General features: G+C 35.7%; 2 protein-coding genes across 5 annotated transcripts in view; both read right to left on the reverse strand.

Moving 5' to 3' along the window:
* Window positions 1-7,348: 7,348 nt before the first annotated feature.
* On the reverse strand, window positions 7,349-17,472 carry pll (serine/threonine-protein kinase pelle). Its single transcript, XM_073078842.1, has 10 exons — window positions 17,265-17,472; window positions 15,398-15,629; window positions 14,652-14,734; window positions 13,992-14,063; window positions 12,013-12,175; window positions 11,310-11,450; window positions 10,506-10,632; window positions 9,817-9,981; window positions 8,781-8,974; window positions 7,349-8,238 (listed from the first exon to the last, which is right to left on the reverse strand). Exons 1-10 carry the CDS (start codon window positions 17,382-17,384, stop codon window positions 8,084-8,086), a joined length of 1,452 nt encoding a protein of 483 aa, XP_072934943.1. The 5' UTR covers window positions 17,385-17,472; the 3' UTR covers window positions 7,349-8,083.
* A 538-nt stretch (window positions 17,473-18,010) lies between these two features.
* Window positions 18,011-20,800, reverse strand: part of LOC140746766 (myrosinase 1-like) — a 35,179-nt gene continuing 32,389 nt past the window's right edge. For all 4 annotated transcript variants that reach the window (XM_073078871.1, XM_073078864.1, XM_073078867.1 and 1 more), the window contains exons 5-7: window positions 20,529-20,686; window positions 19,727-19,968; window positions 18,011-19,083 (exon numbers count right to left, since the gene is read on the reverse strand). In XM_073078871.1, the coding sequence (XP_072934972.1) occupies window positions 18,936-19,083; window positions 19,727-19,968; window positions 20,529-20,686 (548 nt within the window). In that variant the 3' untranslated portion in view covers window positions 18,011-18,935. The remainder of the gene's footprint in view (window positions 19,084-19,726; window positions 19,969-20,528; window positions 20,687-20,800) is intronic.

Consider the following 20,800-nt stretch of genomic DNA (forward strand, 5'->3'; position numbering starts at 1 on the left):
AAATATAATGTTATTTTATTAATAGTTAAATTTATTGTGAATTACGTCACTTGTTATAACAAAACAAGTGATGTGAGAGGGTAGTTCTTACGCTGTTTGTCACTCGAGTAGTATTTAAGTCCACGCGCTGGTAGAGCGTGATTCATTCGCATTTAGTCAGTCGTGTAAGCCATTACTCTGCCCGAATTGTAAATAAAAGTGAATAAAAGTGATTCTCATATTAAAGTAGTTTCGTTCAGTTTATTAATAAAGTGCGGTAGTGGGATATCGCCGACAGCAGCGGTGGGATGGACCTACGTGTCCACATGGTCATGATGGAGATCAATGGTGACGTTTATTGGTTCGGGGCAATGGCGCGCACATTTGGCGCACGTGTTTGGTGATTTTCCTGGGATTGCTTTGAATGAAGCCTTAGGGAGCCACGCCGTTGGTAAAGCGTATGACAGCCGTTGGATGCTTTGATTTTGGCGGTACTGAACGTAGGGAACAGTGCAATTTTGGGGTGGACCCTGGTGTAGTATGACAGTTTATTTCATACGGGCGACACGTTGTCATTTTGATACTTATAACTACTTGGGTGGTCTATTGTTTTAATTTATTTCTATCTTGTAATTTTATAATGTTCACCTAATGTTTGAGTGTCCACAGGCTAAGAATCTACTATAGCTGCTTATTGGTGGTATTACAACGACACTGGACTTGTGTTGACCGCGAACGTACCGTAAAGGGGCCAATGTTACGGGTCGCTATAAGGCAGGATACTTTTTCACTCTGGTAAAACCAAGGCGGTGAGTTAGTAAGAGCCTTTTCGGTAAGTGACTTTATACTTTAATAAATATAGTTCAAAAAACTAAAAAACACGCTTTTATGATAAACTCAACTAAAAAGTAGAAAATAATTTTCAATCTAGGAATCAATTAAGGAACAGTAAATTGTATAATTGTAAAAAAAAAAGCGTGGAGTGCTCCACTTATCAATTTTCGAAAAGCACCCCTCGTAGTATTTGTTGTTATAGCGACCATCATTATGAACAGTCTGTAAAAAAAAATCAAGTTTCTATCTATTACTGTTTAAGAGATAAAGCCCTGTGACTCACGAACAGACAGCAGAGGGTTTCGTTTTATCCTTTTATCCTTTGAGTACGGAATCCTAAAAAAAGAAATCATTCTACAAGATGGCATTATAGATATGTTTCAGTACATTTGAGTTATAGGGAAATAAAATTATTATTTTCCAAAGCTTAAAATCGATCTAGTAACTTTGCCTGAACGCTCCATAAGGCGCTTTCTCTCGCCTCGAAAATCGTTAATCCTGAGGATATTGATAAGGACAATGGTACAAAAATGTTAAAATCGTGTATTCGTGGTTTTTGATATTACTTCAAAATTTTTAATTAAACTGGACGTTCAAAGTGGATAGAAATCGGGCTCAAAGATTCCGTTACTGTTAGTACATACATACATACAAACGTACAACCCAAGCTAATAAAAGCGTGTTAAAAATTGAGGTACTTGACGGTTTATTAATAATTTGGCTACCAGTATTTGACCACTGTTTGGAAAGAATTTACTTACGAATTACGAATTTTACGATTTTGCGGGTACACTCATTATTTCTTGTGAAAAATTTCTGAAGGTTGTCGTATTAATGCAATTTTAAGTCTACACGTTGCTCAATGGAGATTCTCTCTCTCTCTCTCTCTCTATAGTCGGTCCCTCAATGCTGAGGATCGTGACTTCTTTGCTTTATAGCGTCTTTCCAGAGATTGTGATTAGTGGCCTGGTGTATCGCCTCGCTAACCGGTATCTTTAGATGGTCCGATACCTGGTCTGACCATCGTTTTGGGCTGTGTCCTCTGGGTCTTTGCCCTCCACCTTGCCTGTCACCAGTAGCTTTTCTAGGTTGTCATTATTTCTTCGGGCTATATGACCAAAGTATTTAAGTATGCGGTGCAGGCAAATGCTGGAGAGACGTTGGGAATGCTCTAGGTGTAATTCTTTTAAGATGGATGCGTTGGTCCGGAAGGCTGTCCACGGGATTCTTAGCATTCGCCGCCAGCACCACATCTCAAATGCGTCCACTCTTTGTCTGTCTGCTACTTTCAGCGTCCAAGATTCCGATGCGTAGAGGAATATAGAAAAGACGAGCGTACGAACTAAGTGAACTTTTGTACGCTTAGTAATATTGCTGTCCTTCCAGACCCTGGTAAGTTGGTTCATTGCCGTTTTAACCATACCGATGCGGCGTCGTATCTCAGTTTCGCAGTTTCCTTTATCATTAATGACTGACCCTAGGTATTGAAATTCCTTGACGATTTCGAAGTCGCTGAGCTGAGATTTGTTCGTTGTAGTGACTCAGAACGGTCGATCATCATAATTTTAGTTTTGCTCCTGTTTATCAAAAGGCCAAAGTCCAAGCTTGTACTCTCAAGCCGATTCATAAGGTCCCTCATTTCTTTTTCTGATGAAGCGAATAGAGTTGTCTTCGGTAAAGGCTCAATAGATGTGTTTGTGATATGGGTTCAGCGAAGATATGATACCGTAGCGTTCAGTGGCGCTCGTGTTTGAATTTAACGGTGTGTTGTATTGAGCAAGGTGAAGGTGATTTAGGTTAGAACATTTAAAATTTGGGTTTTAATGTCCTTGATGAACTTCCAGACTTCTGTCATTTTGTTTTTCTATATACAAATAGGGTATATTACGGGGTAATTGGTGCTAAGCTGACTAAATTTATTTAAAGTAGTTACAATAATGACTTGAGAACTTGAGTAAGCACTTTGATCGGACTGTACCAGAGGTTGTCGTGTAGCCGTAGTATGCGGTGGACAGGCAGCTATGGCGGAGGTCTAGTTTCAGTAGAAACTATGTGTATTCATGTAAGTGGATTTGCGTTAATAAAAAGTAACAAGTGGTTACTGGGTTATCCATCGATCACATGTAGTGCTTAAATGTCTCGAATTATTTGATGTTTGGTCTAAGTAATTTTAGTAATTAGAAGGAATTGTCAGCTAAGCTCTCGAGTTTATAAAAAAAAAATGTATATATAATAATAATTCGTTAGAATTCATTTTACGCGTTTGAGTTTAATGTTAAGGGACTAATTCTTTTGTTTAAATGGTGTTGTAGAAAATGTTGAATCTTATAAAGACAATACGACCGATCGATTTTGTGTAAAATTTTGTTTAATTAGAAAAGTGATAGTAATGTAAAAGAGGTCGAAATTGAGTACGGTTGAAATAAACTATTCATCATTAGTCTTTTAGTTTTAGCGTGGTGAATAACCTTAATACAAGTTAATCAGGATTGGCCGAGCGGAAATTCTAATATTCGCCGTTTGTTTTTCGGCCTTACAGGAACAGCACACGAGGACGTTTGACTTGTCACGATGGCCATCGAGTGCGCTAAGTAAGAGATGGCACTAGCTGGAGAGACATCAGGGGCGGTTTGTCACCTGCTGCAAGTGAGTGGTCGGGGAGCGCGCGTGGTCCATGGGTGCCACAACGCCACAATTTGGACCGCTGAACCTTCATTTCAATTTTTGTAACAAATTATTTTCTTTAAAAAAAAAAAAAAAAGATGCAAATTTGCACACGTGGAGCCGTATGGGCACTGGGTAAATGAGAACTTTGAAACAATTTGTAACTACGCTTTATTTATTTCCTTTCCGCATTTCCTTTCCCATAACGCTGGCCGATCACCATGCGTTTCCTTTTCCCGGTCTTGGGGGGCTAGATCCCAGGATGGGTGATGCCTATGTTTCCATATTTCCTTTCCCATAACGCTGGCTGATCACCATGCGTTTCCTTTTCCCGGTCTTGGAGGCTAGATCCCAGGATGGGTGATGCCAGATTTGTGTGTTGGCTAGATCCCAGGATGGGTGATGCCCGATGTGTGTTATTGTGTTGTGTTGTGTTGTTGTTGTCTTGTCCGCATTTCCTTTCCCTGACGCTGGCTGGCCACCATGCGTTTCCTTTTCCCGGTCTTGGGGGCTAGATCCCGGGATGGGTGATGCCGGTTATTGTCAGCTTGATCCCAATATGGGTGATGGTTGTTATGGTTGGTTTGATTTGGATCCTGGGGCTTACTGGTACCATATTGCAATACTGTTTATCTTATCTCTAATTTAAGTTTACAAATATTTATGTTCAAAGAAATGTTTTATTGTTATTTTTAGTTTAAAATGTTTTTTTATTTTTTTTATGTTCAAGGAAATGTTATATTTTTGTTTTACATGTAAAATGTTTTATTGTTATTGATTCTCTTTTTTTTAAGTTCACAAAAGAAATTTATTATTTTTATTTCATTTGTAATAAGCGCCGAGAGCGCGCTGAATCAGTATGACCGTATGGGCGGCAAGGCATTTTATAACTATGTTATATTTATTGTGGGTTTATTTTTGTAACACCAGAATTGCGCAGAGAGCGCGCTGAGTCAGTATGGCCGTATGGGCGGCGAGACCTTTTATAATATATAATATTAATTATTATCATGTTAATTTTGATTGTCAATGTGGAATTAATATTTAGATTAAAATATGGACGACTTCCGGTAGTACTTCAAAACACTTTGTTAGTCATGCCAAATAAATTATATGAATTATAATAATATTAAAATATTTAATCTCGTATTTTTAAAACAATATTTTAAATATAATGTTATTTTATTAATAGTTAAATTTATTGTGAATTACGTCACTTGTTATAACAAAACAAGTGATGTGAGAGGGTAGTTCTTACGCTGTTTGTCACTCGAGTAGTATTTAAGTCCACGCGCTGGTAGAGCGTGATTCATTCGCATTTAGTCAGTCGTGTAAGCCATTACTCTGCCCGAATTGTAAATAAAAGTGAATAAAAGTGATTCTCATATTAAAGTAGTTTCGTTCAGTTTATTAATAAAGTGCGGTAGTGGGATATCGTCGACATATACGGTATTTTAAAATTTCTTTAATTGAATAAATATTTCAATCATTAAGGTCGTATTTCTTCCTTAACCTAAACATAATTTAATAAACAATCTTTGTATAGCCAGAAATTAATCCTAAAAAAAACACGGTAAAATTAGAATCTTATATATAAAATTCTCATGTCACAATGTTAGTAACTCTGTACCTACTCCTGCGAAACGGCTTTACTGATTTTCACCAAAATTTATACGCATATTCAGTAAGTCTGAGAATTGGCTACTATCTATTTCTCATATCTCTTAAGTGATAAGGGTTGTTCACCCTTAACATTTTTTTTATTTATATGGCAACACAATGTTTGCTGGGTCAGCTAGTACATTTATAAAATTTACACAACTTTGCAATTAATGGTCGTGTGTAAAATAAAACTGATAATAATAAACATAGATTAGTAAAGATACTTCGCCGCCTTGAAATTGAAATAAGCCAAAAACGGCTTAATAGTAAGTTCTTTTTTGAATTCTTGACAAATAAAAACATTTTTAGAGAAAATTTACGAATAAATAACTAATACTGCGTAATTTACATAATAAATAAATAACAGCACGCAACAGCAGAGACATTTTAGCACGGAGACGTGGGAAAACTTTTTACGCAACTATTTCAATTCTCAAAACTGGGTACATTTTCTTGTTTAATATTTACTAATATTTTGTCAGTAATATTTACTAATCTATGATAATAAATATAAACAATTTTTAAATCGTATATTTTAAACCAGTCGATACATCTGTATAGATACATTCTTTCAAATTATATTTTTATATAATAATAATTTATTTAGTTAAACTGTACTATAACATTTCTACGTAAACGACATACTAAAACTATTATCGACAGTTTTGGACATTTTTTACCTTCTGTTCCATTATTTCTTTGTCTTTGACAAGCATGCGGATCAATGGGAAAGCCACCATACGTCCCGTTTTTACGGGACAGTCCCTTTTTTCGATGCTTCGTGCCGTTGTCTCCGAAATGAACCGTTGCCATTGTCAATTAAGTAACAGTAAATAGTATAATTGTGAAAAAAAACATGGGGTGCTCCATTTATCAGTTTTAATAAAGCGCCCCACATTTTTTGCACAATTATACTATTTACTGTTCCTTAAATGATACCTATATTGAAAATTATTTTCTACTTTTTAGTAATTTTAACATAAAAGCGTGTTTTTTATTATTTTTAACTATATTTTTTCAAGTAAAAAGTATTTGACATAAAAAAATCGATGTCCCGTTTTGACTGAAGTAATCATTGGTCACTATATTCCATGGTCAATATTTACGTTTGCGTACACTTGAAACGCAAGGTCAAACACTAGTTGTCTTTTTTTATCACATTGTTCTAATATCTCTGTCCCTTATAGAACATTTGTCTATGTAGTTAAAGGTAAGTAAATTAAAAAACGTGCATGTGTGCTATCAAAGCAGTTTCGCTCAAGTTTTCTCTTAAGTTAGTGGGCGTATAACGTGTCTAGTATAAAATGCCATTGCCTAAATATTGTATATCTGGCCTCATGCAAATAAGTTTCATATATCATTGCAGATGTTATAAATTAAATATTAAAAGTTTCATAATTGAATTTTTACTCTGCCAACGGAGGTCTAAGATGAGGATTTTGAGAAATAGGTAAACAGTTGTCCAACATGTTTAACTAATTCCAACTTCTTGGTAAAAATATGTGATATTTGTTGAGTTGCTCCTCAAATGCCTTTTATGCCTTCTTTGATGCAGAAGTAATGGGCAAAATTAATAAAGGTATATTTTAAGGGGCAATAAGAAAGAACTTTAGTTTACGAAATATAATATGTATTTAAAATAATTTTAATTTAAAATATTCCAAGAATATAATGATGTATTTATATTACATTCTAAGCATATATGTATATTTCTCAGTCAGCCAGTTACATTTCCTGTTACATAATAAAATATATTTTTATATATTGCGTCTTATAAACAACTTACCTATTATACTTATATACTATTCACCTTACCTTAATATAAAATATCCGAGATTTAGTTTTACATAAAAATAACAATATAAGTAAATAAGGCAACGTATATTTTAATTTATTCAATCGTTAATAATAATCATATTAATTGACTAGGATATAATTTTCATGAACATATAATTTCGAATTTGTAATTATAATTTAATTTTATAGTATATGTTACACACATATTTAACAATTTAATATAAAATTTAATTGGCTATAAATATTCAAAATTTAATTATATTATTTTATTATTCGTTATAATAGCGGCCGTGAATAATTCGTTATACAAAAATTTATGTAATTCAGCACCCTTACATTGTGTTTATTCTAATTAAATGCAATGAAGCGACGTAGGGCGACATACTGCGATTGTCTTGGGGCTACAGGGGGGGGATATATATAGCGTCCGGACAACCCCTTTACATAGGCAAATTCTTCAAAGAGGCCGCTTTTTTTTCGGAGACACATTGAATATTTGTTATTCCGAGTTTTACCCCCTACATACCTACATGCATTCATTGAAACAAAATTGAGATAAGTCGACCTCGACGACGCCACTGCTTTTAAAGGGTAGGCATCCCTTTGCAAAGCTATGGCAATCCATCTCAGTGCAACAGGGCGCAACGGAATACGACACGATGCGACTCAATGCAAAACGTTGCGACTCAATACCACACGATGAGACTTAATGCGACATGGTATTTATCACAGGGAGATTCCCCTCCGGGCTAAGTGATGCATTGTATGTACATATGCGAGATGTTGAGAAAACTTCAATAGCGTGATTCAGCAGCACCAATTATTGATGAGTTGCGGAATTGCCATAATGTGCTTCACTAGAGCGGTCAGTTGACACGAAGCTTCAGTTACGGAGTTTGTTTTGCTGCAGCGAGCTTTAGTAGCGCAATTAGTTGATGAGTTAGGGAAAGTCGCCATAGCACTCTTCAGTAGCGCCTCTGTTGACGACCTTTTGAATTCGTTGCAACATCTTGATTCAGGAGCACCATCTCTTGATGATTTGTGGGAAATCGCCACTCCGTTTTTAGTAGCGCCATCTGTTGATGATTTATTGCCACAGCTTGATTCAGGAGCGGCATCTCCTCGAACGAAGTCGCCATTTGGTGCATTACCGTGGCATGGCATCTAACCGTCTATACACATGTAGGAGCGGAGGTCTTTCGTGTCTTGCTCTCGCTGTACACTCTACACCGATGTGCACGAACATTCGACACAGGGCGGGGTTGCGAGCACTACTGTCTAACGCCGGGTCTTCCAGGGATGCTGGAGGTAAACAAAAATACAGAGTTAATTGATCTGACAGATAGGGTGGAAGGGATTATGTGGAATTGTACTTTGCCGAGGCATTCCAGTTTAATCCTCAATGTTAGTGGCGTATTTGTGGTCGATCTCCAGTAGGAAACTAATCTTATCTGGGGTTGATTACAGATGTACATGGCAAGAAGTAGCCATTTACCATCAGGTGGACTGCATGCTTGTGTGCTACTTCATGTGTAATGCTTTTTAACGGAATACAGTGTAATCTGCAATGTGCAGTACTGCACAGTGCTATGTTGTTTAATGCAGTGGAGCACAGTTTAATGCAATACTGCAGTAGAATACAGAACAGTGAAATGCAGTATTGAGCAATGCGATGTTATGCAATATAGTGCAGAACAGTGCTATATAATCTACTATAAGGGGTGCAGGGCAGGGCAATATGGTATATTATAAAGTTATACATTGCAACGTAGTTCGGTATAGTATAGTTCATATGAAAAAACATGTTTAATCAACATCGAATTTCCCATTAAAACTGTACTCACCAAAATCGATTCCCTTCCCAGCAAGCTGATGTATATAATCGCTCAACAACAACGTTTGTCTGTTCCGGTCCAACGCTAGCAGAGCTGTTGCCATCTCGATCATCACCACACCGTAGCTAAAGACGTCAACAGCAGGCGATAGTAGCCCTGATGTTATGTACTCGTTCGGGAGGTATGGACGGGTTCCGTGGACTCTGGAAATATTTTTACGGTCATTACTGTTTCTCAAATTTTCACGTATTTTTATAATATAAGTACGTAGCAGGAGTGAATAAGTTAACAAATCGAAAACCACAATTTTCCTAAAACATAACATATACATACAACGCTTTCTACACTCACAACCCCACACTAGGATTCCCTGTATCGTAGATGCTATATAGGGGACACACAGACAAATACACGAACACACCAGCGCTTAACATTATTGTATAGATTAACAAAATGAAATGATAGTGAACCTTGAAAAAAACAATATTGCTTTTCTATTACGCTATTATTTAAGGATAAAAGTATTGCTTTTATATGACAAAAGTTTGCATCAACGAAATGTTTTATAAAATAATTTGTTACATTTCCCCTAAGTACATACATCGTATGATAAAAGCATGAAAGTGTGGCGACTACCCGCTACTCGTCAAGAGATGGCGCAACATGTATTCTGAATCATGCTATCGAAGTTTTATCAACATCTTGCACGGCCGCCCCCCGGGTATATTTTTTTTTTATAATATAGAAGGAGCAAACGAGCATGCAGTCCACGTGATGGTAAGTGGCTACTGCCCCTTATGGACATCTGTAATCAGCCTTGGATAGGATGAGATATTCCTACCTAAGGTCAGCCACAGATGCGCCGCAACCCCTGCCTCCCTTACCACGCCCTTTGAACTAGAACACAGCAGCGCTTAATACTGCTATTATGAGGCAGAAATAGGTGTGGCGGCGGTGCCGCCGGAGTCGAACCACAAAGGGTTCTACCACCTTCTATGATCACCTAGCCTATATAAAAAAGTTATAAATTGATCTATAAACATACTTGGAAACCTTCAAATGAGTCCTTTCTTCACCGTAAGGCCCCTTCCTGGCAAGTCCGAAGTCACCAATCTTCGGCATAGTGCACTGATCCAGGAGTATATTGGCTGGCTTTATGTCACCATGGATCAATGGTGTCCCCTGCATGGTGTGCAAGAACTGTAGACCTCTGAAAGACATAGTCATAGTTATGACTTATGTATGTATAACTAATAAATAGTTATAAAAATAGATAAAAATGCTATTTAATCGAAGAATCATTCATAAGCATTATTTTTTTTTTACGTTTTTTTGGTATGTTTAGGAAACTAATTAATTTTTTTTTAAACACCGACATGTTAAACCGGCACCTTAAAGTTACATAGTAAATGTTTTAACTTTTACAGGTTATGCTATCAAAAAGTAAAGTTTAAATAATTTATTTTTAGGTATTATACGATACAATACAATACATAAGGCAAACATATTTTTATCATACATTTAATTCTACTTTAAATGTAGTTACTTAAATGCCACATTGTTTCCTTTTTTGTGACATTGTTTTTTTCTTTCTTGTTATTATTTACTTTATTGTATTTATTTATTTCTTTCGTGCAAAGTCCATTAAATGTTAGTATATTCTTACAATTAAACAAACAGTCTTCAAACAACATTCTTGAAAAACACTGAACTATGACGTCATACTTCCATTACCTGGCAACACCATGAGCTATGTTGTACCGCTGCGACCATGTGAGTGGCGGGTGACCAGTTCTGCCTCTCAACCGTTGCTCCAGAGAACCACCGGCCATCAACTGGTACACTAAACAAGCTTCCGGCCCTGCAAATAATTTCGATTAATATAAGTCCAGAGGCACTACCGTCACACCTATTTCTGGCAAACTACAGCAGTTTTAAGCGCTGCTGTGTAATGGTTAGAAAAGTGAAAATACGAAGAGTAAGACATACTTTTCCGAGGCATTACAGTCCTCATTTGCTGTTATTATTATTGTATGTCACCTATCAACCCATTATTGTCCCACTACTGGGCACGGGTCTCCTCTCAGAATGAGAACGATTAGGCCATAGTCCACCGCACTGGCCAAGTGCGTTTTGGTAGACTTCACATAGCTTTGAGATTCATATGCCTAGGATTTGAACTTCGGACCCCTCGTAATATTGTATATCGCATTTTTTAAATTAAGTATAAGCACCTGCTGCAAATTAAATGGTATAGAACGCCATCAGGCATGAAGTTTGCTTTTATTCATTTCTTTATAGAGGTGCTGCAATAAGCAAATGAATCAATACTGCTCCGAGGCGTTCCAGCCTAGTCCTTAGGGGTAGCGGCGCATCTGTGGCCGACCTCACGTAGAAATCTAATCCGATCTGGGTTTGATTTCAGATGTTCATGGGCGGCAGTAGCCACTCACTATAGACGCCAGACCAGGTGGACTGCATGCTCGTCTGCTACTACTATAAAATACAAAAAAAAAATCATAAAGATAATATCCATACCTCCTAAACTATATCCATACAGTGGCAAGATATTGTCGTGTCGGTACTGATTGAGACACATTTCCCTAATGAGCTCTCTGTTCTTGCCATCGTTATCACGTAACAACTTCTTCACAGCCACCGGTAGGAGCTTCCATTCTCCTGAAAATTAAAAGAAATTAAATTGATGTTAATAAAGTGATATAAAAAACAAATTGAAACTTTTTATTTTTTTCTAACGTAATTACAAACATTTCTAATTATCTAGCACCATGCGAATAGGGTAGGGGAGGGGGGGTTTGACAGGATGGTAATACAGCTTAGTCCTTGAACCTTTTCGATTGTTTTAATATTTAAATTTGTTCAACTAGCTTCAAATTTTCTAACACCATGAGCATAGCGTAGAGGGGAAACCGGATGTAGACCTTAGTCCAAAGCATTTATTTAATTAAAGTAGAGGTTCGGATCTGTTGGTGGGAACATGTCAGCAAAAAAAGTTTGTCAAGAAAGTCCTATGTTTCTTACGTCATAAAGTGTTTAAAATTTGTCGGCGAAAACAAAAAAGTAAATCTTGGAACTTTTTCCTCGTATGTGTATATTCGAACTCAGGTCAAAGGTGAAGGTGCCTTACACGCACATGCCTATATTTACATTACTACAAATTACCATATATTTTAATATCGATCCAGCCATACAAATCAAATAACATACATATATACGGTACCTTTGAAAACCTGCCCGAAGCCACCCTTGCCCAGTAGGTTGCTCTCGCTCCAATTATTCGTGGCTTCTTTAAGGTCCTCGTACCTGAGCATGGGTATAGCTGACGCGTGTTGTAGTAGCTCTTTATTCATGCCGTCAGATCGACTGTCGTCTGTCGTCGAATTCTATAAATTAAAAAAGGAGAACACTTTAAGGTGGTAGAACCTTCTGTGGTTCGACTCCGGCGACACCATCGCCACACCTATTTCTGGCTAACAACAGCAGTGTTAAGCGCTGCTGTGTTCTGGTTTGAAGGGAGACATACTTATTCGAGCCATTCCAGCTTAGTCCTCAGGGGTAGCGGAGCATTAGTGGGCGACCTCAGGTAGGAATATCTAATCCTATCTGGGCTTGATTACAGATGTCCATGGGCGGCAGTAGCCACTTACCATCAGGTGGACTGCATACGTGTCTGCAACTTCTATATTATAAAAAATAAACTTATGTGTATGTCAACTGATCTACATATATGACCCAATCTCTAACCAACTTGACCCTCAGGAGTGACAATACATTTATAATTGGCTTCAAGTAGTACTTCAGTTCTATATGAAGTTAGTTACAGATGTAGATTGGCGGCTAGTGGCTACCTACCATCAGGTGGACTGCATGCTCATTTGATACTTAAGTATTAATATATGTAAATTTAATATGTATCTATAAATTTTATTAATGACAACTCGGTTAAAACGACATTTTCTGAAGATAAAATCTAAATACAAAATTTAAGAAAATCGTTGGAGCTGTTTCCAAGATCGTTTATATGTATATACAAGAATTAGTTGTTTAAAGGTATTAGATCTTTTAAATATAGAATTGGGTTCTGTGGACTATGCATATCTATAATCAATCCCAGCTAAGATAGACTCCTAGGGTCTGTTACAGATGCGTTATTGCCTCTGAGGACTAAATTAGAACACCACGGAACACAACTGCGCCTAACACTACTGCTGTTATTAGGCCGGAAAAGGTATGGCGGTGGTGCCTCCTAAATCGAAACCACAAAGGATTCTACCACCTTCAAAATAAATAAAAAAATACAATTAATAAATATTATAAAAAAACCACCAAATGCATGCGTCATGGAGATCAATCACCACATTTTTTATATATTTTTCCTCAAATCATATTCTTGTTATAAACGTTTATATTAATAACTTTATCCTGTTCATTGAAAGTAACAATTAGTAATACATTCGCAGAAATTAGTTCTACATTGAGTGAATATAAATGAAGTAAAAACAATATACAATAGTAATTAACTCCCAAATTTATGCATGCCATTTTAATTGTTTTGTGATTATGTAGTCATAAAGCTCGCATAATGCAAGATGAGCACGTTTGACAACCAATTTACTTTCCGAAATTCTACTTTTATGTTGGTGCGTTTGGGCAAAATTATGAGACTGAATTTTTAAATTGCCAACATCTAAAATCGACATCAACTATGGCAGGTATTGCAAAAAGGGTTGCAAAGTGATTGAAATATTTTATTTTTTACATATGTGACACGGTATAAGCAGGAACGATTTTATAATATTTTTGTTTTGTAAAAGTTTTAATTCTTGCGGAAGTACATATATACACATAGATGAATACACTTATTTTTTTGCTTTTTCACACATTTAACTATTGAAGCTTCAATAAGGTATTATTAAACAAAAATTAAATACAATGATTATTGATTACAGTTTAATTTTAAACAATAGGTGAATAGCTGCCTGTAGAATTTGTTCTACAAGCCGACCACCGATGCATTGCCATTCCTGTGGACTACAATGATTGCCTCACATGTAAATCAGCAGGCAGCCGCCACACCCTTCGAACGAAACGCAGAATTGCTTCACCCTCGAAATAGATGTGGCGGTTGAACCTTCCCAGTCCAACAATACTAGTTCTACCTCCTTTTTCAACCTTTAAATAAAGTATGTGCATAATTACCCTTGTAGAATCTCCATTAGTATCTGTTGTTTTGAAGTTGTTCGCTCGGCTAGACGTGGCCAATGGTATACCCTGAAATATATAAAAAAACATACATTAGCAAATTACAAAAAAAAACCAGAGCTGTGGGTAGGTGTTTTTAACCGCTCATGGCATAATTCTGAGTTTGCTCCCTTTCGCGATTGTTGCAGCGCATAGTACTTTAACAGCACTAGATAATTATAACCTTCTTTGTTTTGTTCACGTTTTTTTTTTCTTATTTTTTTCTTGTTATTATTTTTATGTTTTTTTTGTGATTTTTGTTTTTTTTTCCTAAATATTATTTTTTGATTTTTAATTTAGTATATTTAGTTTTAAAAATTGTACTGTGTACTGCAATTGTGGTGAATAAATTATATTATTATTATAAATAAATAAATATTTCAATTGTACCAGTACAATACCATCTATTTATATTATATATTTTAGCAAATTTATATTTTATACATATGAATATCAATAGAAGTAGTATGTGGATTGCAGTAATGAACTTTACTGAATTTCTTAGTAGTATAGAATTACTAATCTATTACATTACTTGTCTAAAAATAACCTTAAATTACTTTTAGGTTGTTTTCATTACTACAATGGCTTATTATAAATGTACATAAAACTTCTTACCTTTTCCATCAACTTCACCGCAAGTGGTAGTGATGAAGAACTCACTGTCACCACTTTTTGTACTTTCACTTTCTGCTGAGTTACTGAAAAAAAATAAGGTTTACATAGCATTTTTTTATTTCATTTGTCATAAAAATATTGATATAATGATCCTCTGTATTGTAAGTGATTTGCACATATGAATACAACTATTTGTGTTATCTGTACTCATGAATAAACCACCCACATTATCCATTGATTTATGTCTTCCTGGTTAGGCATAGTACTGAATCATTGTGATAACACCTAAAGTAATAGAACATAAAGTAAATAAAAGGTATAGTCCGCATAAAACTGCCGGTCCACTCTGAATATAGAAATGAATCGCGTCGCCATAGGAAATTGTATGACTACACCTGCTCGCAACAACTTCAGAGCGGACTAGCAGTTTGGCGCGGACTATACTTCATTTATCTTTTACATCCATACCCTAACCTGCCCTTATTTTGGGAAATGTGCCCAAAAGGGGGGCAAAAACAGGTTGGGGTCAACTTATAATGGTTAGGTTACTTTCTATCTTAATGCTGAACAACACTTCTATCAAAATGACACAAAATTATTAACATTTAAATATTGAGTTACCTTAAGTACTAATAAAAGTTGTTCACTGAACCTCAATGGAAAAACATTACCAAGAATTCCTTACTCATAAAGGTCACTATTAAGGAAAAAACAAATAATAATCAAATCAGTAACTTTACACTTACTATCATGATTATCATGTGATCTCTCTTTCACTCCATTATTGTTGTCCTGCTTGTTCAAGAGCCTGTGAAATCTGCTATCGACCATGGGAGCAAGACACCGCAGTGCTGGTATGTGGTTCATACGGTGAAAGAGTATGAACAGCTCTTCGACTCGGTGGTTCAATTGCCCCCATCTTACGAAAAGCTGGTTTGTTGGTGATTCCGATTGTCTGCGTGCAACTTGTTCTATTTCCTAGAATGTTAAGAAGTTAGAAATTAAAATATTTTATGAAAGTAATTGTTGTAAAACTGTTTTTAGTTCGACTATGCAGGCATTATAGCATAGGGTTAGAAAAGGAGTATGTGGTCAAATTCATGGTATGTGACCATTGTCATTGTAGCCATTCTGAATCAATCCCAGATAGAATTGAATCCAATTGAGATCAGGTCATTCTCCTTCAAATATGTTTACAGGTAACAAACTAAGGTAAACCAAATCCAACAACACCTTAAATGTTAAAATTGTCAAGGCATTTAAACTGTAGTGCATAAATCATCAACCCATTATTGTCCTACTGCTGGGCACGGATCTCTTTTTATAATGAGAAGTATTAGGCCATAGTCCACCACACTGGCCAAGTGTGTATTGGTCTTCACATACCTTTGAGATTTTTTTTTCTTAAATCATTCAAGTATGTAGGTTTCCTCACAATGTTTTCCTTTCGCTGTTTTAGCAAGTGATAATTGATTTCTAATACGCACATAATTTCGGAAAAAATCAGAGGTGCATGCCTGGGATTTGAACCTCGGACCTCTCAATCGAGAGGCCGAGTTTCTTAACCACTAGGCTATCACTGCCTTAGTAGTGCATAAAAAAGAATGAGATATGCATAGCTGCAAACATACATTTGAAAAACATTAGAGTCCGTGCCAAACTTCTAGTACGTTCTGAATATAGAAACGAGTCCTGTCGCAACAGTAAAATGTTGCAACGCTAATAAACAGGACAAAGACAGTGCGGGGCCCCCCTGGCACCAGTCCATTGCCCACTCTCGCCTACGGTTGCTTTAGTGTGCTCTTACTGTTTGCTATGGAGTATATGCTTGTAATTGTGTTTGACGTCATTGGCTCTCTGACTTCACTTGCAAAAACTTCAGAGCGGATTAGAAGTTTGGCGCGGACTATACCAGGTAAACAGTGGAAGTCTTTCAAGAGTGTGTATTTTTGTCTGACTATAAAAATCTTTACAAAGATAAAAACACAATATGTGTAATTTAATTCTAATTCCAATATAATAATTATTATAGATCTGACCTCTTAAACATTATTTAATTTAACATGTTATCATAAAAGCAGCAATTATTTTTCATGAATTGGTAAAAACATTTTTTGTTGTAGTTTTCCTCATCACTCTAGAGTACTTAAGGTTATGACTGTCTCCTATTTACAGTAGACTCCTTTCAACTTTTTAATGGGGTTTTAAAACTTTTCACTAGAATTCCAATATCTTTAGACATCTATAGACTACTTAAATATTTCTATGAGAGTTGAGTTTCAAAAACAAAAACCAGCCAACTGCAGTACAAGCATAACAGGAAAAATGCTTATAAAAGCACAGCTTAAGAGTAGGCGTCTTTAAAAGCAGTCTATCTTTTTTTTGTATGTTCTTAAACGCGTATAATGAACATTACGGTCATGATAAGCATACAGCATTCGTGTATTTTCATTAATGTTATTTCCTTTCTCGATCGAATGACGTAAACGTTAGACGTAAAAATATAAGTATGCGGAGACGAGCAAGCTGTAATAATTTATCAGAATATTATGGTCGTGGGGAAATCCAGCTCGCGCCGAAAACATGACGAAGATATAAATATAATGTACTTACGTTAACATCAAATGGTGAATATTTCATGTGAACACCGGCTAATTCTTTCCAATCGTCGTCATTGTCGAGCAGTCTACACAATTCCTTGTTTATATCATACGGTAGTTCGTAAATATACATTTTGTTTTTTGGTTTAAGAGAACGACACTAACACACCCTTACAAAGGTTCATTGCAAACTGACGTAAAATTACGGTAAAATCGTAAATGTGACGTGTGCCGGTTGCATATTGACAGTTGACACTGTTGACTGACAGTTCCTATGACTTTATGTATTTTGAAAATGACAATTTATTTACATAGTGTTTTACGTCTTTGGCTTCTTATTTTTAAGCCTAACTTTATTGTACTGAAATTAACAATGATGACTTAGTTCATACTTCAACTTGATGTTTAGTAAAACAGAGTTACTATTACGCGAAATCAACACGCCATTTAAGTGCGTTCATGAATAATGGTTTAAATAAAGTCAGATTGTATGGAAAAAATAGGCAAGTTTATTTTTTCTAATTGTCCGAACATTAAAAAAACCTGTTACCTATTTTTTGTGGTTATGTTCTTCGGCAATTTAATAAAAAATGGATTGTATTTTTTCGGAATTAAATTTTAATTTAAGTGTTTTTCTTGAACCGATGAAAGCTATAGTGTAGAGGTAAGAATGTGTGTTTCTATAAGGATAAAAAAAAACAATAGTTTTAGTTAGTTTTTAATTTAAATGAAGAAATATTCGCGATTTTCATAATTAACACGTTAACAGTGCACCTACAATATATGAAAAGAACCCCTCACGTGTAAATGCGTTTTGAGAAAATATGATAAGCAAAGTTTGTATTATATGACAGCTTATAATAAATATTTAATTAAAACTACCCTTCTTATGTTTTTTTTATTTTTTTTTAATGACCCACATGTGGTGCACTCACGTACGAACTAAAAATTTATTGCCTCTCATTTTAAATACGCACGTGTAGGGTGAAAAGTGAACGTATAATAAAACGCCTTAGGAGGCGTTTTATTACATACACATACACGATGCAGCTCCTACTCCAGGACCCACGATGAGAACACATTCTACTTCCAGTTCCTCATCCACTTCCAGGCATAGCCTAACAAAAATTCCGAGAAAAACGGACAAAATAATAAGAAAACATTGCGTTGGTTGTTATAAAGCCATGATTGAGGGAGGCAGTTCTGCTTCCGAGGCTCGAAGTAAAACAAAGAAGACTTATACTGAATGTATTCAATGCAATAAAGCTCTCTGCCTACCGTACTATAACGTTTGTCATTAAACTATTTTTTGTTGATTCTTGGTTAATTTTCTTCATTTTTTTAATTGTTTCTTTATCACATTTACTTTCTTATTAAAACATTTGATTACAAAAGATCTATCTATGTTTTATTTACATTCTAATAGTACAAAAAGCATTGATTTATTTTATTAACTTTAAAAATTTATTACTTGGCAACCCTATGAGAATATTCCCTGGTTGTTGCGCCATTTTGTTTTACATTTCAGTGTTCATACGTGTATGCAATGAAAAATAAAACAAATCACACGTGTAGACTATGAAAACGATTCTAATTTGTATAGAGCTGTGGCCCACATGTGGTGCACGCACGTATCAGAGTGACTTCAAAATGACCCACATGTGGGGCACTCACTGTGAACGTGTTAAAACGAAATTTCTTTGAACTCCGTTTTATAGTCCTGTTCAATAGCTCTTGTAGCGATAAGCTTTTTGTACCAGAAAGCTGAATTTCTAGGTTTCCTCGTCCTGAAATCATCCTCGTAATCAACTTCGAAAAGTCCAAATTTTATTCTGAAACAAATTTATAGTAAAGATTTAAAAACTATAAATTATTTAATTTTTTTGCCTTATTATTTTTATAATGAATGTATAACATGAATAAAGTCAGGGCCGCATTTGGAGCTGTGGAGGCCCTGGAAAGTGTGGGCCCCTAAATATTTTTCGAATTAAAAGGAACAAGTTTTTCGTATAGTCTTTTAAAATTTCAACCCCGTTAAAAATACTCACTTACATTGTTTGAAAAAAAAAATATTTGCTTGTCCGTAAAAATTTGGATAAGTATAATTTTTCTCTATTTTGGGACCCGCTCGTCGAGGTCCATTTGCTGATATAAGCAAATTGAAATCGAAATAGGTGTGGTGGTGGTGCCTCCAGAGTAGAACAAACTTCCAACGTCACTTATCAAAATTTGGAATAAACTTCCTCCTGAGATATTCCCTGAGCGCTATAACATGACGCTCTTCAAGAGGGGTGCAAAAAGAGCTCTCCTTTAAATCCGGCGATGCGATGGCGATTCCTCTGGTGTTGCAAAATAATGTCCATAGGCGACGATGACTACTTTCCACCACGTAGCCCGTCTGCCTTATCGTTAGGTATACTTATAAAGAAAATCTTTATTAACAACATATAAAAATAGTAAGGGATTTCAATCTACCTCAAGCCGAACCCCCACTCGAAGTTATCCATCAAGCTCCAAGCAGTATAGGAGATGACGTTACAATTGTCTATATCTATTGCATCGAGCGTTGCGTTCAGGTACTTATTGTAGTACATTATCCTTTTCTCATCGTCCAGTCCTCCGTAAGTAGCGAATCCATTCTCTGTTATCATAATAGGAGGGTTGTTACACGTGTCCTTTACCCAGTTCAGGGCTTTTCGGATGCCTTGCGGGACCACCTGTAATTAAATAGGTATTATCAACATACTTATATTTAGTTGTTACTGAGCATGGATCTCACTCTTATATGACATTTGTGACAAATCGTTTAGTGTGGCGGAACTTAAGAAAGAGTGTTGTCACCAGAATATGAATAGCAAAAATGGACGAAAGTGACTCACTTCACTCTTTTTGTATTGTTTTGCAATGATAGATCCAGGATTTCCACTTTTAAAAGTTTAAACTTAGCTGAGCGTAGAATTTATCGCCATCCATAGGAATAAGTAGGGGAAAAATACTTTCCTATAAGAAGAAATCTCTATAAGAATATATAAGAAGAATAAGTATGCAGTCTCTGAAATAAGTTGAAAGTCGGGGTAAAAAAGTTGTCCCTTAAAAGGAGGCAAACGGCATTGGTGGATGTTGGATACTTGGTTTTGTATTTTGAGGGGGACTTGAGCCCCTTAGCAGAATCCGCCATTGACTTCCTACTATTATAATTGCTTGCATTCTTGCATTAAAGTTATATCTAGTGGATTTACGATTATTCACTTATTAAAAATATTTTTGAAAAACTTACAGTTACATGAATGACAGCACTTTTTTCGTAGTCCATATAAGAATAATATGCTCCGATGTCATCGTCGTAAGATGGTACAGGGTACATCCCCTTTTCAAATTTCTCTCTCGAGTAGAATCTTGAAGAATAATGGTTAAAACCAAAAAAGTCACTGGTACCTACGAAAATAAAAAAATATAGTATATTACGTGGAAACGCAAACTAATTTTAATTTATTTTTTATATTTTATTACTGATATTCTAAAATTGATTGTATTTCCATACATGCACGT

Source organism: Epargyreus clarus, unplaced genomic scaffold (assembly GCF_041222505.1).
Source record: "Epargyreus clarus isolate Ecla_fem2 unplaced genomic scaffold, WU_Ecla_fem_2.2 ptg000002l, whole genome shotgun sequence".
In the NCBI taxonomy this organism is placed as follows: Eukaryota; Metazoa; Arthropoda; class Insecta; order Lepidoptera; family Hesperiidae; genus Epargyreus; species Epargyreus clarus.